A 20,572-nucleotide genomic window follows, 5' to 3' on the forward strand; every position below is an offset into this window, starting at 1 on the left:
AGGGTTAAGCATTTAGTTGTAATTGTTAATGTTAGGGTAAAGGTGTAGGGAATGCATTATCTCAATGAGCGTCCTCACGAAGAAATGTGTGTGTGTGCACGTGTGTGTGGGAGAGAGAAACAGAAAGGATAAAGTGGTATTATCTACATCTGCCTATTGTCTGTATTTTGATGGAGGGGTGGAAGGAGGTAGAGACTGGGATCCAGAGGTAATGAGAAATAATCTATTAACACAGAAGGGGGGGAGAAGAAACACAAAGAATGTAGAGTGGTGAGGAGGAGGTGTAGCTGTGTCAGACCACCACAAGTGGCCCCAACACCTTTTTCCTCCCTCTGTTATACAGGAATCTGATGTCATTTCCATTTCTCTCCCTCCAGTTTTGTTTATATGGAAAGGTCGACTGCAGCTCTCTGCACCTCCACTCCACTTTATTGAAAGTTTTGATTCAGTGAAAAACATCTTGTTTTGATATTTAAGACGAGGCATTATATGTTTGCACGCCACGAAGTGGAAGCAGTAGTCGCTTCCTCCTTGCCTCGCGTTTGCACTGAATTTGCATCTCATGTTGAGTCCTGAATCTCTCTCCCCCACTTACTTCATCTTCCCCTCTCTTCCTCCCGCCTCATCCTTCAGGCATGGCATATTTGAAGGCAAGTTAGTTCAGAGAAAGCAGTCATACCAAAGAACCCACCCCAGGACACACACACACACACACACACACATCCACTTTGGATCATAGTGGTCTTCGAGCACCAACACACTCACCGTCGTGCACAAATGAACACATAAAGCTTAAATAAATGGCTACGATACAAGAGTTTTTAGTGTATCATATATTATACATGCATATACATACACAACATCAGCAAGCTGTTTGACCTTGAGAGAGGTCAAGCATTCCATGATACCATTTACAGAGTTGACTGTAAAAAGAAAATGTTTACAACATCAAAAGCTTCTTTTTTTTCTCCTTCTTGCCTCTCCTCAGTTACTCCTGATCCCTCAGCCGTCCCTCCCTCCCCCCCGCGTACGCACTCTCCGTTCTCAGTCTTCCCCTCATTTCTGATCCATTTTTTATGCATTACTCCATTACTCTCAACTCCCATTTACAGTGCATTACGTAAACGCCCGTCTTCCACAAACACTTTGTACTTCTTTCTCCTTTCCTCCCGTCACTCTTGTGTTGCTCCATCTATTTTTCGCCCTCCTCCCGTGCATTACGACACTTTCCTCTCCTTCTCCCCCCCCACCCCCCTTTATTATCTCTTTGTCTCTTCCCCAGTCACGTCCTCTCTCATTCTAAGCTCTTCTTTTCCCCTTATCATTATTTCCCTCGGGTTTGTTATTCTCCATACATCACGCCCGGCTGCACTGTAATTCTCCCCTTTAACGGCTTATTCATAGCATGCCTTGTAAATTGGGACTGCCTATTGTCTCCCCCCCATTTAACAACACAAATGTCAGCTGATGTAATTAACAGTGCTGGTGGTCAGTCTGTCTAGACATTTATTTGTCCCTTTTCGAGCGCACAGACAGAGAGAGAGAGAGATTTGATGACTTTGTAAATCACTATGAGACAAATTGCGATGTAGAGAGAGTGACCAGTGTGAAGCCACTGCCACACTGTACTGTGGCCTTGAAATCAGGAAACTGAGATTGCGTTGTCTTCAGAGATGCTGGGGTTTGACGTCATTTTCAAAAGTTGTTCTCTTTGACTGTTGGACACAGCTCATGGGATCCCATTCTCACTGCTGTACAATGAAATAGAAAAAGAAAAGCCTGTGAGTGAGCCTGTGAATTAAAAAGGATTGTTAGCTTCACTGACTTAGAGAAACAACACAAATAATTGGATGTCAAAAAATGTAAATAATATTATCAGATAACTGTAAGGAAGTCAACAAAAGACATGGCATTGTCCCTTCGACTGTATCCTTCCTTTTTGTTCTTGATCAAATTTATTCTGAAGGTGCAACTCACACATGAAACGGTAGAACCAGGACTCGGAGCGGTCCACCAGACAGGTCGTCCACTCGTGCAGGGCCACCTTTCTGTTCTGGTTGTGGTCACATGACCTGTGAACACAGCACAGAGTTGCATACGATGACCTCACAATATGGCACTGACGGCGGAAACAGATGTGTTCACTCGCTCACATAATGCACCATGTGCTCCCCTATGTTGCATGCACACACACAGCCTCACAACCTTGCAAGCACAAAATGACAGATTTATATATATATATATATATATATATATATATATATATATATATATATGGTGATTTAGAGAGAGTATGATGATAGAGAGGCAACTGCATTGAGGTTCCTCAACAGCCATTGTCTTTTATTTTACCCTGAGCATTATCTCTGAAGGGTAGTCCTTCAATTTGTGTTAATCCATGGGCAGCGGGAGGCACAGTGGGTAATAAACATTATCATTGCTGTGAATGGCTTGACATTGACACTGCCAGCCCAGCTCCCACAAAACGTGTCATTGCAGACTGACTGAGACATGTGAGGTTGGGCTGGAGGAGGGATGAGAGACGGAGGAATGAAAGACTGAGAGAAGAGCGAGCATGAGAGAGGTATTGACAGAGAGAGGGAGGCTGAGGATGAGTCTATTTGTGGGAAAGATGAAAGGAAAGTAGGAAGTGCAGAGAGGGAAGAGAAGTGACTGAACGTGGAGGAGGAGTATGAAGATGGTAGAGATGGTGTGGTCATGAGATGAGGAGGGAGGAGGAGGACAGGAAGAGTGGGAATTGGCATGGCAGATGAATAAATACATGGCATGTAGAGAGAACAGCATGGTGGGAGGTGCAACTTGGTCACAGAACGGTGGCGAAAACCACCGCGGTGTGACATTTTTAACCCTCAGTGTTTCAGCAATTCATCGCTGAAACTGTGTTTCTCAGTTCAGCAGTGTTTAGATTTCTTGACACGTAATTTGCTTTATGTCAAGACAGAAGGAGGAGGGAACGAGTAATGTGAGATGGCTGCAAACAGGTTGGAGTCTGAAGCGGCCACAAAAAGTATCAGAAGTGAACACGACTGCTGAAAAACGGTTCAACAGTTTGACGGGATACATTTTCTTGCCCCTGCACACAAACACCCCATCAGTCAGGTCTGATAGAACTGCTTGACAGAGCCCATTTTTGGGTAAAGGACACAAATAATGTTGCATGATATTTGTTCACGAAGACCAAGACCAGCTTTAATATATATAAGGTTTTATGATGTGCATCTGACTTTTAGAAAACACACACCAGTACTGAATGAATTCATAACTGTATCAACTTAATCATCATCCTGATATCCAACTGACTGACAGAAAGAACGGTGCAGCACAGTGCTCCAGTGGCATCCTCTTGTAGTTCAGCTTCCTCAGGTCCCTGCGGCTCAACTGGCCGTCTTTGTTCCTGTCCAGCAGGGTAAATCTTTTCTACGGAGAGAGACGAACAGAGATAATGTCAGAGTAAAAGCACATGGTTTGACTTCATTGCACTTTTTTCCCCATCGTAAAAAAAATGACTTGGACTCACCAATTAGGGGATTGATTCTGATCAATTTATGTTCTGAGATTCATGATGTGAGGATTATAAGGAATAAAGTTCACTATTAGGGTGACATTTTCCAGCACATAGACTATTTCTGATTGATTGCCATGACATGTATGTCCTCAACAGGGACAATCGATATAATTCCAATGGTTAAAAGCCTGCAAAACTCATTCTCACTTTGGTATTATGTTGAAACTCTTCAATTTTCATGCCAAAATTATTACAGCGATGCCTCTGATGGACAAAATAAGTTAATCAAAAGAGGTTTATATGAAAATCCTATCCATTAATTCTCAAATCATCAAAATAACAACAATTTATTTAAGAGTTGAGGTCAAGTTATAACAACGTAGACCTCAGTTTATCATCTTAATGAATAATTTAGTGATTATTGACCAAAACCTATTTATACATGGTTTTCTTAAGAGCTACAGCCTCATTGTGTGGATGACCACACCTCAAGAAACACAAGAACTTGCCACTTACAGTAAATTGTTAATATTGATTTCTTGCCACACAATCCATGAGGCCCAGTTAGTGTTGCGAGTATGATCACGGTGTCTGGTGTCAAAAACAACTTTATGTTCAGTGTTAAGTTGCTCTGGGAGTGAGAGTAATCGCTTGGTATGTTTTTTTTCTTCGGTCTGCAGCTCCTTTTGCATCATAGACTGTTGTGTGGTATTGATTTCATTTGCATCATCTTAAGCTGAGGTCATCATAGATCATAAATCACATTTTGAATTCTACAATCATCTTCTCCCCATGTGTTTTGAATGGCATTCTGCTGCTTCCTTCAAGCCTTAATGTATCAGCTACCTGTGCTAGATGTTTCCTCTGGGCGTGGCTGAGGCAGCTCTGGGGCGGGGCAGCAGGTGTGTATGACTCTCCCATACGACTCAGGAGCAAGAACCAGTCCAAGAGACGATATGGAAACTGGCTTAGTTCCTCCTCAGTGCATTTAGCCTTTGGGACTGATTGAGAGAGATAAAAGAGCCAATTTGGAAGACCGTTCTGCACAGTGGACATGTCAGTGCAATATTTAAATATGTGATGTTGTGTGGGTTTACCCAGGCAAGGTCCCGTGTGAGCCAGTCCAGTGCGGCACCTCTTTCTACAGGCTTCTTTATGCAGCAAACACTCATTGGCATACGTTTTCCCCAGAACACTGCACACTGGTGCCCTCTGCCTGATTTCAGGAGCCAGAGCCCACATGCAAAACTATACGTGAGGATGGATTATACTGTGGTAATTCAATAAACTGCTGTCATTTCATTCCAAAATCTACTAATTTCTTTATTTTTTACGAACAGGATACAAATCTAAGTACATCTGCTTGTCAAAAACACAAAATATGGTCACAATGTTATTATTCCATGACGTGTTTACCATGGACAGGACTGAGGACAAACACATCTGGGAACCAGGACTCCATTTTCCTCAACTACCTGGCACCAAGATCCTGCTGGACTACGACATTTCAGCAATTTACAGAGTTTTTCTAGAATATGAGGGAAACAGCCACGCTGTGTCATTTTTGATTGTTGAATTTCACAGTGCACATATATGACCACACGACTTGCAAACAGTGCACACGTCAATAAAAGACACTTAGTCACAAACAAGTATGTTTTACCTGGCTCTACTCGGCCAATATATGGTCTCAAGCGCTCCTCCGCTTGTCTCTGTCTGCGCTGGGCTCTGCCTCCCTGAACACACACAGTATACAGTATATTTTGTTTTATTTAAGGTCTATTGTGATGACTACTTTTGTGAAGATCTTTTTAAAATATGTTAATATTGTCAAGAATCAGTGGAACTGTCCGTGGGACATTACAGTTATACAGAGACTATATTGAGGTCTTTAGAAATAAATTACATCTAAGTACATAATCTAACATTTAAACATCTTGCTCCAACCATTACTTCTTACCCTGTGAACATTAAATCCAGTCTTGTATAAAGTACCTAAAAGGGATACTTGAGTAAAGTATCATACAAGAAAATGACTTTGATAGAAGTTGAGGTCACTTTGTTATAATATTACTTAAGTAAAAGTCTTCTATCATCAAGACTAGAAAAGCTCTATATAAATACAGGCCATTACCAACTCTTCTTCTTCTGATTATATTTGGTAGTAATGAGTAACAATTATAGTTAGAGGAAATGTATTGAAGTAAAAGTAAAAGTTGCTAGAAATATAAATAAATGTTGTGGGCAGAGGATGAAAGGACCAGATCTGTGTAACTCTGGAGGCATGCACTAAAGTCACATATGGACTTTTTTCAAAGGATGTATCTCAAGTTATAATACACCTCTAATCTAATTCATCTAAAAACAAAAAAAAACATTTTAAGTCAGTTCATTGAAAATGACTGCAGCACTGTAACAAAAACCACAATGAAATTGGAATGTGTTATATATCACATCCATCTCTCCTCATGCACACCCAGATACTTTGTAGTCTGCGCCAGGTCCACATCTGCCCGTGAAGGCCGCACAGATCAGATGGGAAACAGGTGCACAGCTGACCCAAAATACTGGAGCCACACGCTACTACCATTTAACCCCTATCACAAAGCACTTACAGCAGAAAACATGGGAGATAGTCTGCAATAAATATGCAATAAAATGTAAACATTGTCCAGGTCCACGCTGCTACTCTGGCATCAACATAAATTCCCAGATTATATAACAATATCATGATCATATTTTGTTCAACATTTTTAGTTTAGTTTTAAATCATATTATCTAGCCACAAACTTACTCACCATAGATGAACAAGTATGAAGACTGACGAGCAGAAACAAGGTATACGTCAAGGTCAGGGTCAGGGTCATGGCTGAGACATCCAGTGAACCTCATAAGGAAACGGTTAGATTCTCCTGCAGGTGAAAAACACTGGACTTAATCACTTTGATTCTGTAGACAGATTTATTGTTATTAACAACAAAACACAGACTTTAAAAAAATTGTTTTAAGCAGCATTTGAGTTGAAATATGAAAAGAAAATACCTCTGAAAGGCTATCCATATAGACCAAGCTATAATAGTTCAAATTGTCCACAATTTTCTTTCCTGTTGCTGTTATTTACACACTTTAACTACATTTCCTGTCATTTCCATAATGTTGCAGACGGGAGGCAATGCACCTCATTGAGTCCAGCTAAAATCTTTTCAGAATAGAGGAAACAGAGTGTTACATGGAGTGAACATTCAGCTTTCAGTTGAGAACATTATTAGAGAACACATAATTTTCCATCCCCCTGACTGCTTGAGAAAACTAAATCTCACCAGAAGCTGTGTGTCTCCTTTCCCTTGTTATTATTCTCTTGCTGTTTCCATATACAGCACCTTTCCCTGTCTGTCTGACTCACTGGATCCTCTATTTCCATCTATTCTTCTTGTATCTTGCTTTATCCATCCCCTCCCGCCCGATGTCTTACCTTCACATCAGCTCCCTGTTGTTTGCAGTCGTGTGCACAGGTATCTGGGCTCAGTGTTAGTTTTAGTTCAAAGTTGTTTAGAATAGGATATGTGGGTGTGGGATGGGGTGGAGTGAGGGCTGTACAGTAGGAAGAGTTTTTATGGGTCCACTGGTTTATAACCCAGAGAGAGAACATGTGGTCACACATCTTCTCACTATTACATTCAAAGTTGTCAGTTCTGTCTTTCTAATCTAGAAAATCTCTCTGTATGCACTCAAACGGCTATTTTTCCTAGGACACTGCACTGACATCCATTTATTTTGACACATTATTATCCTTAACCTTAACCATTACCAGTGAATGCCTAATCCTAATTTTAACCTAACCACAATTTAAATCATTGCCCCAAACTTAACCAGTACCTCAATAATGAGGTTCTACCACTTTACGGCCCTCTCCATGAGGGCTACTGATCCTGACAAGGTGAGTGCTTAAGCCAGAAAAGGTCCTAAAGAGGTAATCAAAGGGAATCATATGGAAAAAGAGTGCTCTCTAGTGGTTAGGGTGGCCAATAACAGCTTTACTATATGTCTCCCACAAACGCTGACTCATTTTTGCTTTGTAATGCAGTGTAATTTTATATATAAGATACACATTTCTCTCTCCAGGATCTTTATTTCTTCCTTTACTTCATCAAATATTTTGTCGATAGTGTACTGGGTTTAAATGAAAAGCAATAACAGGAATAATAATTAAATTTCACGTAAATCTACTTAGATTCAGGTAGTGGTTTATCACTGAGATTCCTCCACTACAAACAGATTATTATTAGGGCTGAAGGATTTGAGGAAAATGTGTGCAATATATCTGACGAAAACTGCAATCTGAAATTGAAATAAAAAAGTCATATGCTGTGGTTTATAAATCCAGGGTGATATGAGCCACATAACATACAGTATGTTCTTAATTGCAGCCTTTCTCATGACAGAATATAAACTCCGTACGTTTAAATGAAAGCATATTAATCACGCAGTGAAATGAGTGCACCCATGGATCAGACATGGATTAGTATCTAGTCTGCAATGTGGAGCAGCAGCAGAGTCACCCTTTGAGACCCAGGTGACATCTCTAAGCTCCGCCCCTCTGGAGGCGAGAGGAGTGTCGGGATGATGAAGTGCTGTGTGGAGTCAGTGAGATGAGTGTGAACCATTTGTGGATAATGTGTTCACCAATTTCTTCCACGTTTACAAAGCTTTTATTTTGAGCGAGGCTTTAACGTCGTCTATGTAGCCGGAGCAATGGCTGTACATTTATTTTGTTTACGTTCGCTCGTCTCTTTCCGTGTCCTCTCGGTTTCTTCCGCTGGTCGCTGTTGACACAGTGAAACTAGCGGCTCGGTGATACGTTAGAGGCATTTATTTAAACCGTTTAACTGTAAATACTTGATGTTAAGGTGTTACATTCTCCCAACACGTTTAGTGCTCAGTTTGTTTGGCTTTTCAGCTTTAGTTTATTTGTTTGCGTTTGACAGTTAGCCCCAGAGCTGTTCATTTCACTTGAGTGTAGACCACTGGCTATGAGCTAGCTAAACTTCATCATTGCTTTTAAACTGAAAGTGAATGGACTTTCAACCAACATGCTGCTGTAAAACAGCTAACAAGTGGACTCTCAGCTAAACCATGGATGGTGCTTCTGTTATGCTTCTAACAAAGTAATACGGGTAAGTGTTATCACTTACGACCTGTTATTGTATTTATAACAGTTTTCATAAGGTCTGTTATAATTGTGACTTGATTTGTTAACAGTAAATCACTGACTGTGTATGAATAAGTGACTAGAAAAGTTGACAAAAAAAGTTGTCTAGAAAACGTATGTGCTTTGCATGTACAGGGGCGTCGCAAGACATTTTAGGGTCCCATGACAGAATACAATTCACTCCCCTATCACCATACATATCTATTTAAAATGTTACAACTCAAGGTGTACTTATTTATAGAGTTATAGTTCTGCTATAGTCTATTTAGTGGTGCACCAAGGTCGGTTCACAAAAAACCTAGGTAACCAGCTATTCTCTCACTTTTTTTTCCCTCTCCAGTTTTACCAAATGTATAATTTAGGGATGGTTCAATATTACTTTTTCATTACAATTCTGAAAACAGAGCTTTTAGTATCTACCAATACTGACATTAGAGGGATACAATTATGTTTTTCTTTTAAAACAAAGCTTGTTTTAAAAGTTCAAATGTTCTGCTCCATCCATCCATCCATCCATCCATCCATTAACAGCTCTTAATTAAATGTTAAATGTTAAAATGCTGTTGCAGTTAAAATGCTGTTGCTGCTTTTTTTTAAAAACATTTTTTTACAATCTTCATCAATCAAGTAAAGCATGTGATATGTAGGATTTTTTATTCATATCAGATTCCAATACAACTTTGACCAGTGTTGCACCAATACTGAGTATTGTATTTGCTCATCCCGGGTATTTTTTTCCAGCTTCTCCCTCTTTAGGGGTTACCACATGTATTTAGATATATTACATTCTTTGAGGACCCAACAGCATTTGAGTGCTAGGATTTACTCATTTTTAGTCTTAAATTGAAAGCATACCATGATTCAGTGAGTGCAGAGGGGCGAAAAGTCTTTACAGTTTTGACTGTTTGACAACTACGATTATAATAAAACCATTGTACTATGATGTCTTCCTTATGGTAATCATAGCAATAATGATAACAATAATTATAGCCATGCTCAGTCCCTGTCACTATTCTAAAACATAATGAAGTCTAATGAAGAGCTTCAGTGTCTGTCAGTGGTTTTCATCTGTGCTGCCCGCTGAAGCAGAAAAATCAATGCTTTTTTTTTACGTCACAACATCAAACCCCCCACAGTCACAACAATCCCTCCCTCAAATGCTCATTGTACCATGAATGACGATGACTAGGCCCTTATGTAAAAAGCATATACACATTTACTGATTGTATAACAGGAAATGCACACATTGAACGTGATAAATCAGGACAATCTTTACTACTGTATGGATCAATAGAGTTAATACTCAAAGGGAAGTCAGCCTTCACTGAGACATGTTTTCCTCGTCTGGATTTAAGTGTAACTAAAGATGACTCAAGCCCCTTCATACTCCACTCATGCAGTAAAGTTAGATCTAGCAGACAGGGAGCTCAAATTTAACCTCACATATTCATATTTTTATACCACAACTGAAGTTGCTGTCAGTCAAGTCTCATAGCTATATATGTGTATGTGTGTGTGTGTATGTGAAAGACATTTAAGGCTATGATCCATTACAGTACAGACAGTGCAAAGCGCCATGACATCAGTGCCACTACACATTAGGATAAGGCGTGGGGTTGCATTTACACACACACACACACACTATATTCTTGCACAGCATTCTTACTGAGGACACTCATAGACATAATGCATTATCTAACCCCTTACCCTAACCTTGACCATCACCACTAATTCCCTAACCCTAACCCTTAATCTAAACCTAACCTAAACCCAATTCTAACCCTAACCCTAAAACCAGGTCTTAACCCCAAAAGGCCCTTAAATGTTGTGAGGACCAGACGAAATGTCCTCACTTTTGCATTTCTTGGTCCTCAGAAAGATACACATACAAGAACACATGTGTTCGTCAGGCACCTGTTGGTTAGTGTCCTGGAGCGTCACCTTGACTGAGGGTGTGTTTACAATCTGACTCCCCCCCAAACAACAGCTGAATGTGTCCACCTGCCTGCTAAAGACCCCCCAAGCTGCAGTGCAGTATGTGAAGGTTCCAGACTGTGTGTGCTCAAACTGTCAGTGCTCTGTATAAACTATCTATGCATTAAAATGCCTGTTAAACACATTTCTCTGTGCACAGTAGCCATTCCAATTATTGTCCATGAAGGGCAGCCTTGAGGCCAACAGATAAGAAGCTAAATTGGGATCTATTTCACTAAAAGGGACTATTTACTGCACAAGCTCACGGAAGTGTTGAGTCATATGAATGACAATGCCAGAAATCACAGACTACTCAAGTCAATGCAGAGCAAGGTGAGTGTTTAGCTCTTGAGACAGTCAGGCGAGAGAGGTTTGCAGTCATCGTTTACACTGTAGGTTTACTGTAGATTGTTTTTGTTAGATAACATTTTTTGGAGCTGAATGGATTTAAAGTGAGGGATCTGATAGCTGAGTGACTGCCTAGAGATGAGGTCATTTAGGATAATGCTCAATTGTTATTTGTCTTCTGTGTGCTTTCATGTGTGACTTGTTGTGGTGCTCGGAGCCTTGCAGCTTGATTTGACTTTGACTTTTTTCTGATCCTCTCTTCTCTCTATCTCTCTCTCTCTCTCTCTGTGAGGCTTATCATTAGAGCTATTCTTAGCTACATTTATCAGTGCTGCCATTCCAAGGGCAACTCCACAGATGTTTAAAGGCTTTTAATAGCTCATTGTATAAACAAGTATCTCAGATACACTGACACAGGGTCAGAAATTGACAGTTATTGTCATGAATGCAATTGATGGAAAAATTCTCTAATACAAGTTGATTTTTATGTGTTTGGTTGAAAATACAGCTTATACACATCAGGAATGAGAAACGGTATCGATCAGTATCAGTATTGGTCAACATCACTGGAACAGATATCGGACAGATAAAAATGTAAAATCTGATACAATCCAAAAAAATATATTGCATGCTTCACAGTGCAAATTTAAGTAAAAATCCTAGAAAGCGTTTTAGTTGAGTTTTGTTTGGGCTGTTTATTTCTTCTTTATAGGAGAACAATATTACACAGAGAAGTATGTCTTTGAAATGATTCAGCACAAATGTGTTGATAACAGCTTAATAGTTCTTGGTCTAAAATGACTGTATCGGACTAATATCAGTATCAGTTGGTAGTATCGTCCCATCCCTACATACAGTGTTGTAGTTGGAAGAAAAGGAACTTAAAAAATTAAACTGTATGATTGAATTTTTTATTAAGAGTGATACAGGCACAATGCCCTTGTTTGTAGTGGGATGTGCGGCAGATTTCAGGGTTATACGTGGGATCTTTTCTTTTTAATGCCTTCAGCAAGCAACAATGTAAATGAAAGAATGACTTGCGGAAACTCCTAATAGAGTGTTTACACAGGTGTCATCAGAAAGGAAGTGCAGGGTGGTAACAGCAGATGTGTGGTATTATTGGCTTGATGATGGCAGTTACTGTCAAGATATAATGAGCAGTTGTTCTATTTCACGGCGGACATTTTCACAAGAGCACAGATGGCTCAATCATAGCCATAACATTGTCCAAGAACCCGTGAGCCAGTATGCATTACACACTGACAGTGAAGCCTCAGAATGGAAGCTATCATTACCATCATTATTTATAACTCTGTCTTATCAGAACAGCATATTCTGTATTGTGTATAATTATTATTTTTTAAACAGCTGTGTATATTAAAAGTTTATATTGGGATTTTGAGTTGTATATTGTCTGATAGTCATGTGCTTACACGAGGAATAACAACATCCACATTTGAAAGCCTTTGTATGATGCACCCACACATGGCAGTATCTTTCTCCAAATAGACCTATTTCTGAAGCTGTGTGAACACAGACTGTGTTTGATTGACATCTTCCATCTCCCAGAGACACTGAATGTCTACCTCATCTTAGGCCTTATTACCATGTGTGAAATAACCTGAGAACGTATACGGAATCTTTCAGTAGGAAGGAAGAAAGGAGAGAAATTGTTTTTTTATTGCACTTTCAGCAGAGAAAAACAACACTTGCATTTTATATTTCTTCTTCTTCAGATAATGACACTGCATTGAGGTTGTAAGGTTACTCTCTTCTTTAAGACCAGTTTAGCTTTCAGTTCACAGCTTTGAGTCGTGTGATGTCATAGGTCCCCTTTACACCTGGCATTATTTGTTTTCTGTGATCAGATTGCAATCGGATAGTGCCTGACCACTATTGGTAAAGGTGTAAATACATTTGAAGATGGATTGTCATTCGAACTGCGTCTCTGCTCGACTCACAGCTACATGAGTGGAAATATGTTGGTGGCTGATGTGGACCCCAGACCTCTTGTTAATGCATGTGGGTGAAGTGCTATCCGATCACTATTCAATCACAGAAAACACATTCTAATGCCAGGTGTAAAGGCGGCCATAAAGTCTTTACGTCCTTGGAATCAGTAATTATAATAATTATAGTAACAAGTGTCATGGTAATAAGGCATTTTGTTTACTAATGATGGAAAAAATGGGTATAAATTGCTCTTACTAACTGTTTTATATCTTAAACTAATTTATAAAGCAATTTGAGGGATCAAAAGAAAATTATTGGTATACTTCCCCCTTTGTTTATTAAAATATGCAATCATTTATTGCTTTTTTAAACAATTCATTTAACACACTCACTAATTAATTTGATTATGTGGAGCTGATGGATGTGCTGTTGAAATGAGCAATATTAATAAAGTCGTCTGTCTGTCTGTCTGTCTGTCTATTTGACCCCTTACTTATGTTCTTGTGTGTCCTAAATGTCAGTCATTGAGGTCATCTGCACAGACATGAAGCTGATATTCAAATATGGACTTTGCATGGTGATCTTAACTACAGCGTGGCAAATTACACCTAGCAACAGCCACATCTTTGCTTATCTCAGACGTCTTGTGAGGTTAAAAGAAAGGTTATTTTTCATGATTGTCCGAGCTGTTTCATCAGTTGACCTTAATATGTATTAAAAAACTGGACATAAAGAAATCGCTGCTAACCACCAATTGTGACCCAATTTGATGTAAGGTTGCCTTGTTCTTCCTGACCTTACATGAGACCTGTTTTCTCTGGAGATGAATTACACACGGAATTGTGACACTTGTGTTATTTGACATAAAATAAATTATACGATTTATGAACATAAACATACATTGATTTGGGAACTCAAAAAAGACATGTTACAATCCACACAAATACAGGCAATTTGGACACAGACAAATGTAAGCAGTTTTACATATAATATTGTTTACAACTTGATAACTATATGTCTCCTAAAAAAAAAAAATCATATATGTTAATTCCTTGATATGCACAGATTACATGTATGAGTTTGAGAATCTTTCATACTGTCTTGGTGGTGGAAACTAAAACATATGGTCTTTATGTTGATGGAAATTTGCATGCAATTTTTAAGTGGTGAAAGATGAAAGCATATGCCTCCTTATCCTAACCACCGAGCTACAGGAAAGGCATTTTGACATGGGTAACAGAGTTAAACACGGACACAAGCATCTGCTTTGAGTGAGGCTGGTGACCATGCAAAGCGTCTCCCAACTCCACATGCAAATCTAATTTAATCAGCTGCCCACAAATACAATGAATTTGCTTTACATGTGTTTCACATTTGTGACCCTTTTTAGTGTAATCCATCATAGTTTGGTGCTCCTAGGGAAACTGCAAAGATTGTGGGACGTGTGTTAAGAGAGGCAGTCAGATAGAGTGAGTGGAAAAGGAAGGAGACACAGGAAACGAGGGGAGTTGGGCATATGGGATGTTGACCTAAAAGCAGTGTAATGTCCATCTATGGAGGATAAATACATCAAGTACATGATTCAAAGCTAAGACTGTGTTTCATTCTCAGGGTTTGTTTCATGTTAAGTTCATGAACTTGAACATGTGAACCCTCACATCTCACTTCTTGTGACAGGTCTGTGCTTTATGGTGGTAAGGGATAGCTTTCGTGTAGCATAGGTTACATTAAAACAAATGTCCCAGAAACAGCACAGCTGGTAAATGGAGGATTTTTCAAATGAACTGATATTCTCTGTAAAGAAAACCCAGTGATACAGTGGAGAAAGTGTTATCATTGTTTGGTACTTGGCAGGTGATAGCTGGAATGGCGTTGAACTCTGCATGTGATCCCGAGTCCTGGTTACTCTGTAAATGTTTGTGTGAATGGTAGTGTTTATGTGTCATGTGAGAAAACATGCTTATAAAGGATTTAACGGCTGTAATACACAATGTGGTACATAATTGTGTACAGTATGTGCCTGAACTTTTTATGCTTACTGTGTGAAACTTGAGTTAAATATGCTACTGTCTTTCAGAAATGACAGTTTGGTCATTTAGTGTTACATTTACATGGGGAATGTACTCTACTATAGTGTTTTGTACTAGACGATAGAGACGATTGAAACACTGCAATCTTTACAACAGATCTCTAAATATGCTTTCACAAGAGCATACTTAGCTTTCTGTGTACTGCCTTTCAGTTTACTAAGTAAAAATGATCAGATTCCTGTTCTATGATGTATTGTATATTTTAAATTAAAACAAAGAATGTTTGCATGATAACAGTTAATACAAACTTAATAGTGTACCTGCAATTGCTGGGATGGCAACTTCTGATTATTTTTTATGTTTTGCACTTTACAGATCTCAAAGTGATGCATTTACATCTCACTGAGACAAATTTTAAAGTCAGGAGTAATTGTCATGTTTTTGAGGAGGAGACCAGTTAATGTGGGGCATCCTGCAAATGATTTACAGTTGGGTGAGCTCTGGTGTTTACAGGCAAGTTCAATGGCATAAAACATTAAGATTTAAGGAGCTGTGAGATGCACTGCCGTCTGCTCACAGTGTGGTTCAAGTGAAGGGCATAATAAGATGGAGCAGACAAGGATGCGGCCCGTCTAAGCATGTTGTACTTCCTTTAGATGGAGCACAGTGTTCGGAGAAATATAATCATGGTGATGGGAGTGTGGACATTTGAGCTGACTGAAGATGATTACATTTATATGAGCCATATGAGGACGACTGCCACTCAGCATCACTTCCTGTCAGACAGAGTGCAGCAGAATTATTCTTATGAATGAGTTAATGCATTCTGTGATGAGACTAGTCAGTATTATGACTCATTTCAGGAACATTTTGTTGTTCTCTTACGTCCACGAAAATGTGTCCAACAATCAAGGTCATATGGTAGAAAATGTTTTCTGTCTAGAAATTGCACTCCATTTCATCTAATTTGAAGAATGCCAATTTAACAGCACAGCTGTGGTTTTGCTGGTTTTGATCGGGGCACTTGATAAAAGCAATGTATGAAAGACGATATGAAAACAAAACAAGTAGTTAGAAACCCTGTGTTTCAGCTTCTTACTGTGTTACTAATGTACTGCAGGGTACTTCAGACCCCATGCCTTGATTTATTAAGGCGTGTTACATCACAGATTCTCATAAACAGTAGGATTTGAGGAACTGGTGACACTCATGTGCTTTTACTGCTGGCACTCAGCAGTAGACCGACTGAAACCACTATGTTGTTAAGCATGAAATGAGGAGGGAAATTGAACTCACCCTGAATCTTTATGAAAACCACAACAAATTCTTGTTGGAGTCAGTGTTCACATACAGCTAAGTGCCTTTCTTATCCCCTCTGGTGATCTCATTATATTATATGGCAGTAATGTTCACATTGAAAATTGCTACTTTACCTTGTAGATATAAAGCCTTGTGTCAGGAGGATTATATGGCTGTCGTCTTTACACTTTGGTACAACATCATATCAGTGATGAGACGTAAACTGCTTACCTTGAGAATAATCTGTTTTCTTCTATATATGAGTCTTTGTAATATCTTTCTTTTCACTTGGTGTATTATATAAAAAAACAACTTCTCCTCTCCTCTTTCAATACACTGGGTGGGGCTCCTAAAAGATGCCCTATCAAATATTAAACACACCCAAGTCTCTGCTCGCGTCATCCACACACCCATCTGCACACACACACACACACACCGCGTTTCACATACAAACAGGCACACGTGTAGTTTGCCAGGCACCAGAGAGACATCGAGGAAACTGGATTCTTGGTTTATTTTTAATTGAATCCATTGAATCTGCTGGATATGATTGGACATGACAACTTTAGTTCACTGAGTCAAGGTAATATTTTGAATGTACTTTTTAAGCCAACACTTGTGAATGCCACTCACAGTTAAATTGCCATGGTGTTGTATTGTATACTCTTGATGAAACAGCTTGTTAGCACCTTAGCTTTCTTTGACTTGTATCTACTCACTGTTTCCTCTGTTTGTTTTTTGTCATTTGATCTACCACCGTTGGCATACAGCATTAACCAAAGGCTGTATGCTGTCTCAGTAGATTAGCACCACATCATTGGTGTAGATCAGCCCAGTATGGCTTTCACTCAATACACATTAGCCCAGCGTCAGAGTTGCTTTCATCCACGCCTCATTCTATTAGCCGGTTCTAATGGCACTCTGTTAATCTCTTCAGGGAGCCAGCTATGGGCCACCACATCCCTGTCCAGATGACTGACCTAGTTATTACTCCACTGAGACACTGGACTCACTGGATTCCATTTAGATTCAGTGGGCAATTTATACATTTGAGTCTTCCTTTTTTCAGATTGGACAATTTTAAAGAATTGGCCTTTTTGGTCTTTGGTTAAACATGACCCCTCATTTGTTGAGACAGGATTGAAACTGCTGTTGGAACAGTTATGTGTATGTTATGTCTGTGGTTAATTCCCTTTACAACAGATGTCTGGATGACAGGGGTTATATTACTATTGATCTGTGTAATTGATTCTCTACAAAATGAAAAATGTATTTCCTGATGAGTTCCATCCTAATTATGTGTGTTGGATCATTTCCTCTTCTTTCCTCTTCCACTCCATCCGACCTGCTTGTTTTCCACACTATCTCTCCTTGTGTAGTTGTCTTCACATAGCCTAAATCTGTATTAAAAAGAGAAAAGATCTTGGCTTGTTGGTTCTAGCTGTATCTAATTTAATAATCAGTGTAGACTTTGCTGAGATTGTCTACCCTAGCAAAAACCACAGAATTGCATAAAACTACATTTAATGATCTTGGGCTATTTAAAATATTTTTTGTAGATAAATCTGTCCTTGTTTTGAAAGTAATGAGTCATATCACAGTGGGTAACACATAATAATTTGTTTGGTACTTTTTCTCAAAATCTCTAATATTCATACTGCGCTAAGATGAATGTGAACATACTGTATATAGTATAATAATATACAATTAAATAATTATGTTTCTTTGGAAAATAAACAACAAAAATATACATTACATCAGCAATTTACTATTGACGTGAATACTAATGCTAACTTGCTTCTATTTTTAAGTGTTAATGTATATTTTGGGACATTTGGGCTGCAACTAAAGCTTATTTTCATCAATTAATTAATTAGTTGTTTGGTCCATAAAAGGTCTTGTTTTGTCTATAAACCAAAATGATTCAGTTTTAACTATTTCCTTGTTATATTGTTACTCATGTTAATCATCACAGCTCTACATTGCACACTGTGTATGCTATACAAAAATAATGTGCTTACAAGGAAATACAGAACTATATGAACCCCAAGAAATCCATTTCCTCCTTGGCCTCTCTCATATCATATCCATCTCAGATGAAAATAAAAGCCTCCTGTCCTGAATCTTTCAAAACTTAAGGAAGGTGAACAGGAATGATGAATGTAGCATGACATGTTGCTATGCTGAGAAGTAGAGCTGCAGCTTTGTAATGATGGGGAGCTATGAGCATGAGGAGACAGAGCAGCCCTCCATTTATGTGTAGCCCCAGTGACCCAGTAGATCATTGCGCTTAGGTTGTCTTATACTATCTGCATCCATCCTGCTACTCCTGAAGAATACATCTTGATTGTCTGTGTACATATATGGGCCAAAAGTGAACTCTTTGCAATATGAGTTCACTCTTGCAGGCCCAAATGTTTTGTGTCTATGCGAGGTGCTTTTTGTCCTCTGAGGTGGAAATGAAATAAGGCTAAATAGCCTCACTGCCAAAGAGATTGAAAGCTCCCATTCCATGAACGACAGATAGTAAGAAAGGATTTCTCATTCTTTCTGTATTTAAAATTTGTCTCTGGGACACATTTTTTATTTTAATTTTGCTGTTTTTAATGACTATAACACTAAATAAAATAAAATATAAATGGTGAAACTTTCTTCTTGGAAACACTATTTGGTTCAGACAGTCTTTGTTAATAGTTTTTCTTTATATGACTTTATACATATATATATTTACAAGACGTATTATGGGTCTTGGTTTATATAGAGTTTAATCCAGGCCTTGTACTTGACAGTTGTGGAGCTGTGGGATATTTATTTACTGTACTGTACTCTGGGGGAAGGGGCAGATTTGAGTGCGTGACAGATGGCCTGCAAGGGTTTCTGCCCTGCCTCTGAATATGTGTCAGTCACAGGGGATCTTTTTTTTCCATTCCAGCTAACCTTTGTCTTTGTCCTAGTATTCAAAATTGGACTGAGAGTTAATAGTATTATATTTTTCCCTTTTCCCTTTTCTGGTTTAAAATTTATTACATTAGTTTGAAAGACACTTCACACATCATTGTGTTTGGCATTGGGACCTAAGCTGTGATAATGTGACTTTTATTACAAAAATACATTGCTTGTGATGGCATACAGTAGTTTTAGTAGTTTTTTCTTCAGAGACCATTGTTAAGAAAGTCATTATCAAAAATTGATTTTTTTGTAATGCAGCATTCAACATTTGTATTGTTTACTAGTCTAATACTAATAGATTATCTTATTATTATTTGGGGTACCATATTAAATGTTTTACAAGTTTTAGTGCATATAGGATGTGTTAAATATGGGATTTTGTAGAAAAGACTTATGTACATTTTTCAAAACAAAGTGAACGAAACAATAACATCTGATGTTGGGACAGAAATCTTCCAGAGGCTGGGTGATGAGTGAGATGACCCAGATGGATAAAAATTGCACTTAGCAGTTTGCCAATAGCTATGTGTCATTCTTGAGATGAATGAATGTTAAGAGGTTGTGGGGCCATTGGCAGGAAAATCTAGTTGCTACCGCAGACATCCACAGTTGCCACCCCCTCCCTAGGGCAAAGAGGCTTTGGTTGACCTGCTTGCACATGCTGACCTGATTTTGTATGTAATTGTGGGTTTTTTGTGTGTGTCCACATGCATGTTTATGAAGCAGATTAGAATGGTGGAATGGCCAGACACTAATGTGGAGACTGGTGAGTGTGTCTTTTAGATTGTAGACACTGGTGTTTGTGCTTGAGAATGTGGGCCAGCATGGTATGATCTTTATTTCCAGAATAGGAGACTCACATTGTAACTAAACAAGCCTCCCCAAACTGCTCAGTGGATTATTTCTGTAGTTATCTCTTTTTGTATCTTTGTATCAGTTCAAGTGATCCTCTCATTCAGGTATAACTGTTCTATCTTTTGTGGTGCAACAACACAGCTGGCATTTCTTAACAGTTAATTGGTAGCTATGAATATTTATTTTAGTTGATGCAACAGTGTGTTACTTTTTTAGTAACAGCTTTTTTTTCCTCATGTAGATGGGTTGAATTTTTGCTGACTGCACCAACCATGTGGATTGTTTCACCTCTTTAATTCATAATCGTTCAGCCATAGCCAGATGCATGGGATATGCAGGTGCACCATTAACACACTTGTCACATGGCTCACTGGAATTGAATGAAACTAACAATGAGTGAAAGGAAACAGCCATGCTCTCCCTCTGTTG

At 38.8% G+C, this 20,572-nt stretch overlaps 2 protein-coding genes across 5 annotated transcripts in view; one reads left to right on the forward strand and one right to left on the reverse strand.

Moving 5' to 3' along the window:
* Nucleotides 1–1,058: 1,058 nt before the first annotated feature.
* sparcl2 (SPARC-like 2) lies at nt 1,059–7,071 on the reverse strand. Its single transcript, XM_058651905.1, has 9 exons — nt 6,999–7,071; nt 6,325–6,438; nt 5,190–5,262; nt 4,943–5,054; nt 4,624–4,742; nt 4,373–4,527; nt 3,326–3,438; nt 1,978–2,072; nt 1,059–1,751 (listed from the first exon to the last, which is right to left on the reverse strand). The coding sequence occupies exons 2-9, from the start codon at nt 6,391–6,393 to the stop codon at nt 1,696–1,698; spliced, it is 792 nt and encodes a 263-aa protein (XP_058507888.1). The 5' UTR covers nt 6,394–6,438; nt 6,999–7,071; the 3' UTR covers nt 1,059–1,695.
* A 1,078-nt stretch (nt 7,072–8,149) lies between these two features.
* ccser2a (coiled-coil serine-rich protein 2a) overlaps nt 8,150–20,572 on the forward strand; it is a 49,068-nt gene continuing 36,645 nt past the window's right edge. For 3 of the 4 annotated variants that reach the window (XM_058651205.1, XM_058651208.1, XM_058651207.1), the window contains exon 1: nt 8,150–8,700. The gene's annotated coding sequence lies outside the window, so the exon portion shown is untranslated. Of the gene's footprint in view, nt 8,701–16,823; nt 16,923–20,572 lie in introns of those variants that run through there. The other variant, XM_058651206.1, reaches the window with a different exon arrangement.

This window comes from Solea solea, chromosome 15, assembly GCF_958295425.1.
Source record: "Solea solea chromosome 15, fSolSol10.1, whole genome shotgun sequence".
NCBI classification, from domain to species: domain Eukaryota; kingdom Metazoa; phylum Chordata; class Actinopteri; order Pleuronectiformes; family Soleidae; genus Solea; species Solea solea.